Source organism: Gouania willdenowi, chromosome 7, assembly GCF_900634775.1.
Source record: "Gouania willdenowi chromosome 7, fGouWil2.1, whole genome shotgun sequence".
NCBI lineage: Eukaryota > Metazoa > Chordata > Actinopteri > Blenniiformes > Gobiesocidae > Gouania > Gouania willdenowi.
Window position 1 is genome coordinate 34,282,869 of NC_041050.1, and position 11,691 is coordinate 34,294,559.

The 11,691-nt window shown below is 39.0% G+C and overlaps 1 protein-coding gene across 3 annotated transcripts; it reads right to left on the reverse strand.

The window, feature by feature from the left end:
* Nucleotides 1–509: 509 nt before the first annotated feature.
* Nucleotides 510–4,961, reverse strand: LOC114467213 (prisilkin-39-like). Of its 3 annotated transcripts, XM_028453349.1 has the most exons (7): nt 4,791–4,957; nt 3,279–3,446; nt 2,780–2,917; nt 2,420–2,554; nt 2,051–2,188; nt 1,764–1,926; nt 510–1,583 (listed from the first exon to the last, which is right to left on the reverse strand). In XM_028453349.1, the coding sequence occupies exons 1-7, from the start codon at nt 4,870–4,872 to the stop codon at nt 857–859; spliced, it is 1,551 nt and encodes a 516-aa protein (XP_028309150.1). In that variant the 5' UTR covers nt 4,873–4,957; the 3' UTR covers nt 510–856. The 3 variants fall into 3 exon arrangements, with proteins under 3 accessions (XP_028309150.1, XP_028309148.1, XP_028309149.1); XM_028453347.1 differs by having other exon boundaries at nt 510–1,926; XM_028453348.1 differs by lacking the exon at nt 2,420–2,554 and having other exon boundaries at nt 510–1,926; nt 4,791–4,961.
* Between the last annotated feature and the right edge of the window lie 6,730 nt (nt 4,962–11,691).

Genomic DNA, 11,691 nt, shown 5'->3' on the forward strand with positions numbered 1-11,691 from the left:
TACTTTAGCTGGTAAATGTATTCCCAGCTGATTTTTCAGTTTTAGCATTTTCCATGTTATCATTATATTCTATTCTGGATAAAATATTGGCTTGTATAATTTTAGAGTAATTACATTTAGTTTTTATCCTCAAAAAAACAAAAGTCCCAAGTGCCCTGGAAATGGAATTAGAATATTTATGATGGGTGTGATGTTTTCGTCAGAACAGTGTCACATTTATACTTTTTATAAGTAAGTTGGAACGTTTTGTCTTGGGGAATTGCTGAGGTAGTAAAAGGTAGTAAATTCAACTCTTGGATTCCTGTATAAACTCAGCACATGTTCTCCTGACTAAATTTTGAATATTTTATTTTACTGTGGTTCTCCCTCATTTTGCTGCTCCCTTCAACAATTGTGGCCCTGATTTCACCCATCTTTTTCTGTCCTAGGCCACTTTTTTCTATTATATAAACATTATGTTTAGGGCCTCCAACCAGCATGATAACAATTAATAACACATTAATAACACATTTCATTTGCATCAGAAATAAATTTATTGGTAAACATAAATAATTTTACAATATTAAGCCAACACCACTTTTTCTTGGATAAACGGGAGGTCCCCTTGTCTTACAATAAAAAAGACAATAGATCAATTAAATTATAAGAAGAGAATTAATCATACTAAAGAAAAAAAAAAAAACATTGTTGGCTTTTGGTGCCCTGAAGGATAGTGGTACCACAAGGGTTTTTGGTATCCAGAAGGCTTTTGGTACCCTGAAGGCTTCTGGTACCCTGGGGGATACTGGTACCCTGATAGCTTGTTGTAATGTGAGGGATACTGGTACCCTGAAGGCTTGTTGTACCCTGAGGGATACTAGTACCCTGAAGGCTTGTTGTACCTTGAGGGATACTGGTACCCAGAAGGCTTGTTGTTTCCTGAGGGATACTGGTACCCTGAAGGCTTGTTGTTTCCTGAGGGATACTGGTACCCTGAGGGTTTGTTGTTCCCTGAGGGATACTGGTACCCTGAAGGCTTGTTGTTCCCTGAGGGATACTGGTACCCTGAAGGCTTGTTGTTCCCTGAGGGATACTGGTACCCTGAAGGCTTGTTGTTCCCTGAGGGATATTGGTACCCTGAAGGCTTGGTGTTCCCTGAGGGATACTGGTACCTTGAAGGCTTGTTGTTCCCTGAGGGATACTGGTACCCTGAAGGCTTGTTGTTCCCTGAGGGATATTGGTACCCTGAAGGCTTGTTGTTCCCTGAGGGATACTGGTATCCTGAAGGCTTGTTGTACCCTGGGGGATACTGGTACCCTGAAGGCTTGTTGTTCCCTGAGGGATACTGGTACCCTGAAGGCTTGTTGTTCCCTGAGGGATACTGGTATCCTGAAGGCTTGTTGTACCCTGGGGGATACTGGTACCCTGAAGGCTTGTTGTTCCCTGAGGGATACTGGTACCCTGAAGGCTTGTTGTACCCTGAGGGATACTGGTACCCTGAAGGCTTGTTGTACCCTGAGGGATACTGGTACCCTGAAGGCTTGTTGTACCCTGAGGGATACTGGTATCCTGAAGGCTTGTTGTACCCTGAGGGATACTGGTACCCTGAAGGCTTGTTGTACCCTGAGGGGTACTGGTATCCTGAAGGCTTGTTGTAGCCTGAGGGATACTGGTACCCTAAAGGCTTGTTGTACCCTGACTGATACTGGTACCCTGAAGGCTTGTTGTACCCTGAGGGATACTGGTATCCTGAAGGCTTGTTGTACCCTGAGGGATACTGGTACCCTGAAGGCTTTTGGTATGCTGAAGGATAGCGAGACCCTAATGGCCTGTTGAACCCTAAGGGATAGTGAGACCCTGATGGCCTGTTGTACCCTGAGGGATAGCGAGACCCTGATGGCCTGTTGTATCCTGAGGGATAGCGATATCTTGATGGCTTGCTGTGCCCTAAGAAGCCAAAGACAAAGGCATTGTTCAATAAGTTACACTGCATTTGCAATATAGATGAAAAATCTGTATTACTTCACTTGAAACAAGGTCATTAAAAGTCTAATATTATCTAATGACCTACCTGGGGCTACACACGTACGGCACCCTCTGTGGCAGCACTTCTCTCTTCCAGTGCAGTTAAAGTCGTTGGAGCACTCATCGGTGCAGTTAGTTGAACTGTACCAGTTTGTGGTTGAATAAGGGCACAATCCGGGCTTAGCTTAATAAAAAAAGATCATTCAACATTAAATGTAGGCTGTCCTAGTATTTGTTCCTCCATATTGTCTGCATTAGACAATAAAAATGTGACTGGAATATATACATATATATATATATTTTAATTTCAGCTAATAGAAGCAAACTCAGCTCAGTTGTAACAATTATAAACATGACTTATCACTTCAAATGAAACATTGGTTTTTGCTACGTTTCACTTCATGTAATGACCTACCAGGAGTCACGCACACACGGCCACATCCATTGTGGCAGCACTTCTCATCTCCAGTGCAGTTTTGGTCATTTGAGCACTCATTGGTACATGAAGCCCCGTATTGTTTGGTAAAACGAGGGCACGATCCGGGCTTAGCTTAAAGAACAAAGAATTGAAATGAAAAAAAAAAACACAATTTTACGTTAAACACATGTTGTCCACTAATTTCCCCTCCATATTATTTGCATACGATGGTAAAAAATGTGACTATAATTTAACAATATTTGATTTCAAGTCATACAAGTAAACTCAGCTGTAACAATTATAAGTAATTGGGTGTTAAGTGGGTTTTGCTTCGTCTCAATGTATCTAATGACTTACCAGGAGTCACGCACGCACGTCCACATCCATTGTGGCAGCACTTCTCATCTCCAGTGCAGTTTTGGTCATTTGAGCACTCATTGACGCAGCTCACATGGTAATGTTTCCGTATAACATGAGGGCACACCCCTGGCTTATCTGAAATGAAATAGAAACTGGGGTTAACAAATATCAGTCAACATCAGTTAAAAATAGACTTAACTTGTTATTTCCATGGATATATATATATATATTTTTTTTTTTTTTTTTTTTTTTTGAACAAAAAATAGGTTGGAGCAGGGGGCCCATGTATATATAGGTATCAGTTACCTATTTAGTGTTGGACAATATCGGCATATAGAATATTGGCAAAAAATATTGCACCCAACACCATCAATTCAATACATTGTCTACCTAAAACAGTTGAAGGGTTTTGGTTACAGGTTCCAAAGTAAACTATGAAAGAAAATGTGTATTTATTACTTTAGGTGAAACTAAGGGATGCTGCCTCACGACTTACCAAGAGTATTATTAAATGTAGGTTCCACACACTGACTTCCACATCCAGTTCGACAGCATTTCAGATTTCCAATGCAGTTGGAGTCTACGGAGCATTCATTGCAGTTGTTCGTTGTTGATGTGCTATTAAAATCAGGGCAATCTCCTGGCTTTCGTTGTGAAGAATAACCTACAAATTCAAACAGGATTATTTATTTATTCAGTTTCCATTGAAGAAATGTATTGTTTATTCTTAATAGTAACCATTCTGATTCTTTTTTTTTTCTTCTTTTTTTAAGCCTGTAATTGAGTTGAAAAATCACATGTTTGTATTGCATTTTTTTTTTTAAAAATACACAGAAAAACTGAAAGGTAGACATGTAGAGAAGACATTCCTTGGTTGACAGTGTTGTCTTTGCTTGATAACTATTGTAAACTACCTCTCTTTTACAGTTGTAATGTTATTGTACACTGCAATTTTCCCCATTTTACTTTCTTATTACTTCTATTTCTTTATCACTTTAAAAGCCTCCTGTGGACAGGTGTCGCAAATTATTTAATGTGCTATAACACAAACCAGGGGTATCAAACTTCCACTCAGGGGCCATTTACAGCCCAATTTGATTTTAGGTGGGCCGAACCAGAAAAGTATCAATTTGTTTAAGGAAAAAAGATCAAATCAGATCATTGTTGTGCCCTAAGTCCCTCGTCACTTTGAGCAATGTATGTGATGGACTTCTTAGAACATCTTTAAGCATAATACAATAATATTCATGTCTAGTATTTGACCTAAAGGATTCTTGAATTTGCATCATTTTAAAAAAAGTTAATTGTAGGGATTTCTACATGACTATTTGTGAGAAATAGTAAGTTTTGAGGAAAAAATGTAGTTATACCAAACAATTTATAATGAACTTCTTAAACAATGAGCATAGAAATATTGTAGGCTTCCATATATGTCAGATAAAATCATTTAATTTGTGAATTTAGAAGAACAGAATTATTTGCAACTGAATCAACAACTGATTTGGTTTTTTTTCTAATTTTCATTTTGAGCAAAATCCTAGAAAGAAAGCTCTGGTGGGCCGGTACACGTACCGGTACACATACTGGTACACATACCCCTATTTCAGAAACACTGATCTAGTGCATACGGTGTTACACAGCAAATTAATTTGCAGTAATAAATTCATTATAATAACATTGTTCAGTGATTTATCATTTGCAACTTTTGTAACTACATTGACCTGGTAAATTAAATAAATTAGAAAACTTTGTTTTCCACTATTTAACAATAAAATATGAACTTTGGTTCATTTCAACATTTGTTAAAAACTAAACCATAAATCAAATAAATATCCTTTTATTATATTTCAATCCAAACTACATTTACTCATCTTTTACAAGGGGGAGTAGAATAAAATAAATACATAAATAAAAGACTGTGCTCCAGCTTTAAAACAAACCTAATGAATGAGCTAACTGTAAATGTAAGATAACAGACCCCAAAGTAGTTCATTTCTAAAACACAAACCTTGGGAGTTGCTGTAAGCCTCCAGATGCATGACGAGGCCAAAGGCCAACAGCGTGCACAGTGTGCAGCCCCAGTTCTTCATGTTGTCTTCTTTGAAAGCCAATTTGCAACTTGTTGAACTGAGAAACAAACCACAATTTATAGGCAAATCTGGGCTGTTCCCAGCAGTCTCATCAATTCATGTTATCTTAATTTTGGTTGAAGGAGTAAAGGTTGGGGTATGAAATAGATTTAATTGGCCTTAACATGTAATCATCAAATTTACATGTGCTTGGGCTATTATTAGTGTGTTGAGCAAATCTACCCTTAAAAAAGTGCACGTTAACTAGTTATATATATAGTTTTAACATTTAAAATACACAAATAGCATGTTTAAAATTGGTGAAGAATAAATATTAGTTTGAAAATGCGGCTGAAAACACATTTTCTATTCACATTATAAAGTAACTTTCTGCCATTTTAGTAATACCTATCTATTGTCTTTTAACTTCAATATTCTTTTTCTCATTGCTCACACTGTTGTATTGCTTCTTGTTTTTTGTTATATATGTTCTTGACCACCTCATTTTATTTCTTACTTTATACTGCATTTTATTTGAATTGCATTTATATTTGAGAAAGTTTAAGTATATAATACAGTTATTTGCTATTTATTTTGAGTGATGTGGGTTTTTCTTTTTTTACCATTTACTTAACAATTCAGTTTTTAACTACCATAAATTACCCATGTTTTGTTATGCTGCCCTGATTGTTAGTTCACACACCCAAGCCTTTGTATGGTTGTTTTTTTAAAACCGTAATCTGCAGACTCACCTTCTGTCATTCTGACTCAAATAATTTTTGTACAAAGTTGTGTTATGAATCATTTCAAATCAGTACTGTAATTAAGTCTATCATAGGCTAGACATGTTTAGATTACTTTTATTTGAAACAAAATAATCTCTCTTACAAATGTTGTCATAGTGCTTTGTTTCATAATCCATTGTTTCACCTGATAGCTAGTTATTTTTGTGCCTCCACTTAGCAGAAATATCCTTCTTTAAAATGACCTATTCCACTAAGAAATGCATTTAAACTCAATTACCCACTCTGCAATGATGCTTACACACTTAAACACTTTGGAAATTGCCACATTTACTGGAATCAGTGATGTAAATGACACAGCAACATCTTGTAATCATTAGCGATCATCCCCCGATATCCCTCACCCTGAAGTGTGACTCTAATCAGAAATTATCCTCTCTATGGCGCTTTAATACTTCATTTGGTGAATTTGGTAAAATGATAAGAAAAGAATGGGAGGACTTTCTATTAACAAACGATTCTCTGGAAGTGTCACTGTCCTTACTCTGGGAAACCGGCAAGGCTGTCATCAGAGGGAAGATTATATCATACTCTTCTTACAAGAAAACACAGGAACAGATAGCAGAAAAAACCATTGAAGAAAAAATTAAGAAACTTACGGAAGAATACGCAACTAACCCGTCTGAACTTTTATGGAAAAAACTCCAAAATACAAAACTTAATCTGGACATCATTTTATCTAAAAAAAAAAGGATTTTTTTTTTGTTGGACCAATTACGGTACAAAAACTTTGACTACATTACAAATGTTCAATTAAAAACTAGCATGCTGTATCCAATCTGGCACAACTCTGGCTTTAGAAAAACACCGCTCTATCTAAGAACATGGGAAGAGAGTGGAATTATTCATCTCCAAGGCCTCTTTGAAAATGACAAGCTCAGGACATATAACAATCTAACCCAAACATTCAATATAAATATAAGTAATTTTCTTCAGTACTTACAAGTAACAGAGACAATTAAGAAAAATACGGCAATAGATTTAATCACCTTGCAACCTCCAGAACTGGCCATATATATTAAAAAAAATCTCAACAAAAACAAAAAAAAACTCTCAAAAATATACAGAGCACTCTTGAACACTAACTCTAATCACTTATAGCTTATCGCTATATGGGAAGCTGAACTCTCAATCACCATGAACACCAACTTCTGGACAGAAATTTGTTGTAATACCTTTAAGATGACTAAAAATACAAATCTTCAGCTAATTCAATACAAGGTCCTCCACAGATCCCACATTACCCAACAGAAAATGTATAAAATGGGCTTTTCCGTATACAGACATCTGCTCTCAGTGCACCCAGGGAACAGCTGATCCATATTTACATTCCGTATGGCTTTGTTCGCCAGTTCAACAGTTTTGGTTTCTAATCACTGAAAAACTGTCCTCCATTTTGGACTACAGGATTCCTCTATCTCCAAATCTATGTCTGTTAGACCTGACTATTCCAGCAAACCAATTGCAATCCATCCTTGAGGCACTCACCACAGCAAAAAAACCAATATTATTGAATTGGAAAGATAAAAATTGTTAAGCATAAACCAATGGCGAAATCTCCTCATAGAATTTATTTCCATGGAAAAGATGTTTGCTCTCAGAAAACATTAAATAACCTGCTTTGAGGAGCATTGGTGAAGGCCCAGGCCTTCACCTGGGCCTGCTGTACCATTAAATGTAAATATGCCTAACCTAAACTGTTTCACACATATAGGACTTCAGGAACTTAACTCTATTATTTAATCCTCCAAACCATCGACCTGCCTTTCAGATCCGATCCCAACTAAGCTGTTTAAAGAAGTTATTCCCCTAGTCTGCCCATCTTTGTTGGAGACAATAAACATATCCCTATCAATAGGCTACGTGCCACAGTCCTTTAAAGTAGCTGTAATCAAACCCCTTTTCAAAAAACCTACTCTTGATTCCAGCACTTTAACAAACTACAGGCCTATATCTAATCTTCCTTTTATTTCAAAGATTCTTGAGAAAGTTGTGGCGGCTCAGCTCTGTGAATTTCTTCAAAACAACAGCCTGTTCGAGGACTTCCAGTCAGGTTTTAGAGCTCAACACAGCACAGAGACTGCTTTAGTTAAAGTAACTAATGATCTACTCTGGGCTTCAGATGAAGGACGACTCTCAGTACTGGTTTTATTAGATCTTAGTGCAGCTTTTGACACTATAGATCACTATATTCTACTAGAGAGATTAGAGAAATTACAGGGACTGCCCTAAACTGGTTTAAGTCCTACCTATCTGATAGGTACCAGTTTGTACACGTGAATAATAGGTCTTCTGTGTACACTAAAGTAAGCTACGGGGTTCCTCAGGGCTCCATGCTAGGTCCAATCCTCTTCTGTATCTATATGATCCCCCTTGGTAATGTTATGAGAAAATACTCTGTTAACTTTCACTGCTATGCTGATGATACCCAACTGTATGTATCAATGAAGCCAGGTGAGACAAATCAGCTATCTAAACTTGAGGCCTGTCTAAAGGACATTAGGGCCTGGATGGACCAAAATTTTCTTCTTCTCAACTCAGACAAGACTGAGGTCATTGTACTGGGCCCACGACACCTTAGAGAAACCTATGCTAGCCTAACTGCCCTAGATGGCATTACTCTGGCACGAAGCACAACTGTTAGAAACCTTGGGGTTCTATTTGATCAGGACTTATCCTTCAACTCTCACATAAAACAAACTTCAAGAACTGCCTTCTTTCATCTCCGTAACATTGCTAAAATCAGATCTATCCTGTCTCAGGGCGACGCCGAAAAACTAGTCCATGCTTTTGTTACCTCTAGACTGGATTATTGTAATTCTCTTATAGCAGGCTGCCCGAGCAAGTCGCTTAAGACACTTCAGCTGGTTCAAAATGCTGCAGCACGTGTACTGACTAAAACTAGGAGAAGAGATCACATTACTCCTGTATTAGCCTCTCTGCATTGGCTTCCCATAAAATATAGAATAGAATTCAAGATTCTTCTTCTCACTTATAAAGCCCTAAATGGACAGGCACCAGTCTATCTCAAGGAGCTTGTAGTGCCATACAATCCCCCCAGAACACTACGCTCTCAAAATGCTGGACTACTCGTTGTTCCATTTGTCTCTAAAAGTAGTATAGGAGGAAGAGCTTTCAGTTATCAGGCCCCACTTCTCTGGAACCATCTACCAACCACGGTTCGGGGGGCAGACACCCTCTCTACCTTTAAGGTTAGGCTCAAAACATTCCTCTTTGGTAAAGCTTTTAGTTAGGAACCAGCTCATAGCTCATAATTAAGATGCAATAGGCATAGACTGCCGGGGGTTGGAGAGGGCGTTAAGAGAGAGGTCATTTAGGTTAGAGAGGGACTGGAGAGGGTCCCATTCCTCTCTCAAACACTCCCTCTATGTCTGCTTCTTCCCTTGTGTGTTTGCTCCTGTACTCATTCTGGCTTTTGTCTTGCAGGTCCGTGGGATCCTCAGTGTGGAGTTACAGAGTCTCAGCGGCTCTGTCTCCACCCTTTTCTCTGCACACACCCAACACAGCATAACGTGGATGGCTGTTCATCATAGGAATGGGATCCACACAAGGTTCCTGCTGCTTAACAGAAGGTTTTCCTTGCCGCCATGATTAATTCATGTTGGGTGTGGGATACATATGTATGTGTATATACGTATATATGCATATGTGTGTATCCATAAAATGAAGAGTCCGTCCTTAAGACTGCTCTACTGTAAAGTGTCTTGAGATACCATTGGTTATGATTTGGCGCTATACAAATAAAAGATTGATTGATTGATTGATTGAATCTTGATTTTTGATAATCTAGCCTGCAAACGACTGCCAGCACCACTCTTTAATAACACACTGATCTAACTGTAGTCCTGGACCTCCATGGGCTTGTGGGGTGGCCTTGACCTGGATGGTTTGAGTGGGCTGCTGGGGTGTTTTGGGTGCCTCTGTGTGGGCATGCGTCCTTTTCGGGTGCTCTCGTGCTCTCGGTTGTGCTGCTCGGCACGTCCCTGGGGCCCACAGTGCCGCGTGCCCGTCTGCACCATCAACCCTCTCCGGTGGCCCGCCATGCGGACGGGCCGGGCTCATACCAGACAGGCCTCCTACATGGATGCTTCGCGTCCCTCACTCTTAGCTGGTCTGGCTCGCCCACTTGTTGCACACTCACATACCCAACCCTCAGGGGGCTGGATGGTGGGGCTGGGGGTGGAGGGGGCCGCCGCCTGTGCTACTAAGTAGTGGTGCGGGGGCGGCACTCCCACCTCTGGCTGTCCTACTAATCCCTCCAATTTTAATTACACCTCAACACACCACCCCCCAGAGGGTGGGACCACTCCCACCTAAAAACGTACATTTACATAACAGTAAACCATGAACTTAAAAGAAATAAAATAAATTAAAAATATCCCAAAATGTCTCAAAGTTAAATCGTTGCAGGCCTGAATTGCTGCATGGATATAAAACCAAAACTTAATGATCCCTTCAATTGCAATGCAAGCAAAACAAAATGGTCAAATCAGTGTCAGATTAGGTCAATTAGGATTTGGTGGAAAAACTGATAAGTAGACTGATGAGTCGCAGAACCAAGTTTTCCAATAAATACCTCAAGTTGGATGAACACCTTCAAGCATCCACCGCAGAATAAGCCTTTTCACACTCTCGGAAATCTCGCTCAAGTTCAGTTCTCACTCATGAGGTCAAGGGTCAAGAGGTGTAAACTCGCCGTGGCTGACGGTGCAGGCAGCGAGTCTGACAGAGATCTAGATTATTTTTTCCGTTGGAGCGTTGATTTCTTGAAAGATTGGCATCTCTTCAAGGTTGAAAGACCGAGTTAGCTGCTAAAGCTAATGCTGCGCATGAGCTGAAAATTCAGGCTTTTTCTGACTTTTCAAACAGTGACCCATTAGCTGATCAGTGCTGTTTCACTTATCACCTTGTCCATCTTGTGCACTTTCCTTTTCACAATCTCGGAAATCTATCTTGTCCCATCAATAATAATACATTTTATTTATAAGTGCTTCTCAAAAACTCAAGGACACTTGACAGTTGTTAAAAACAATTACACAGAAGTTAAAAAAAGAAACTAACAACAATAAAGGTAAATATAGAAAATACATAATAATAACAAGTTAAAAGCTTGGGAGACCGGAGTGTGGACAGTTGGTGTTTTCATCCACCAGGGGTCACCTGTGTGGAAACAAGAGGACTGCCCTTGCTTCCATACTGATGCTGAGCTGCTCCCATCGGTTTTCAAAAATGCTCCGATAGGCCGAAAATGGTATCAGCGGAGAGCCCTGGTCCTCTGCTCGAGTCCAAATATGTGGTACGTGTACCCCTAAGGGTACTTGAACGCCTCTCAGGAGGTACACATAAATATTTGTCAGTATTATTTTACATGTGCACGGACTTTCTCTTCTCATGCATCAAAAATAATTTGTGATAAAACTCTTCAAAATACACCAAAAAGGTGAAGTAGCAAAACATCAGAAATAAATGAATAAAAAGGCCTAAATTTAAGGTTAATGTTGGACGAGACACAGGAAAGAGTTTAGACACAAATAAATAATGTGTAACATGAGCTAAGAGGTACTTGTGATGAGAAATAAGGGCTAATGGGTACATGGGGCAACAAAGTTTGGAAAACACTGCTCATAGTGAAACTCAAAGAAAAAAATCTGAACTTACTTGAAAACTACAGTAGAGGTACACATTACTGTATTTAGTGAGGGAACTGATTTCTGTATATGTTTCACATTTTTACTGCATAAGCAGCATTTACAAGATTAAAACCCACCTCATTTAGGTATCTAAATGAATGCAGTGGTTACCTGTCCTCCAGTGCCAGTACAACACGCTTTATCACAGTAAGAGTGATCGAGAACAAGTAGTAAACTTTTTCCAGTGTGACATAATGCATTTTGGACAACATATTGTACAGTAGCCATTGCACTGTGAATACACATACACTAAACTGTCCTGTAAGTGTAATTCATGTCACTAAACAGTTTACAGCACTGGACATTGGCATGTGTATAGGCAAGCT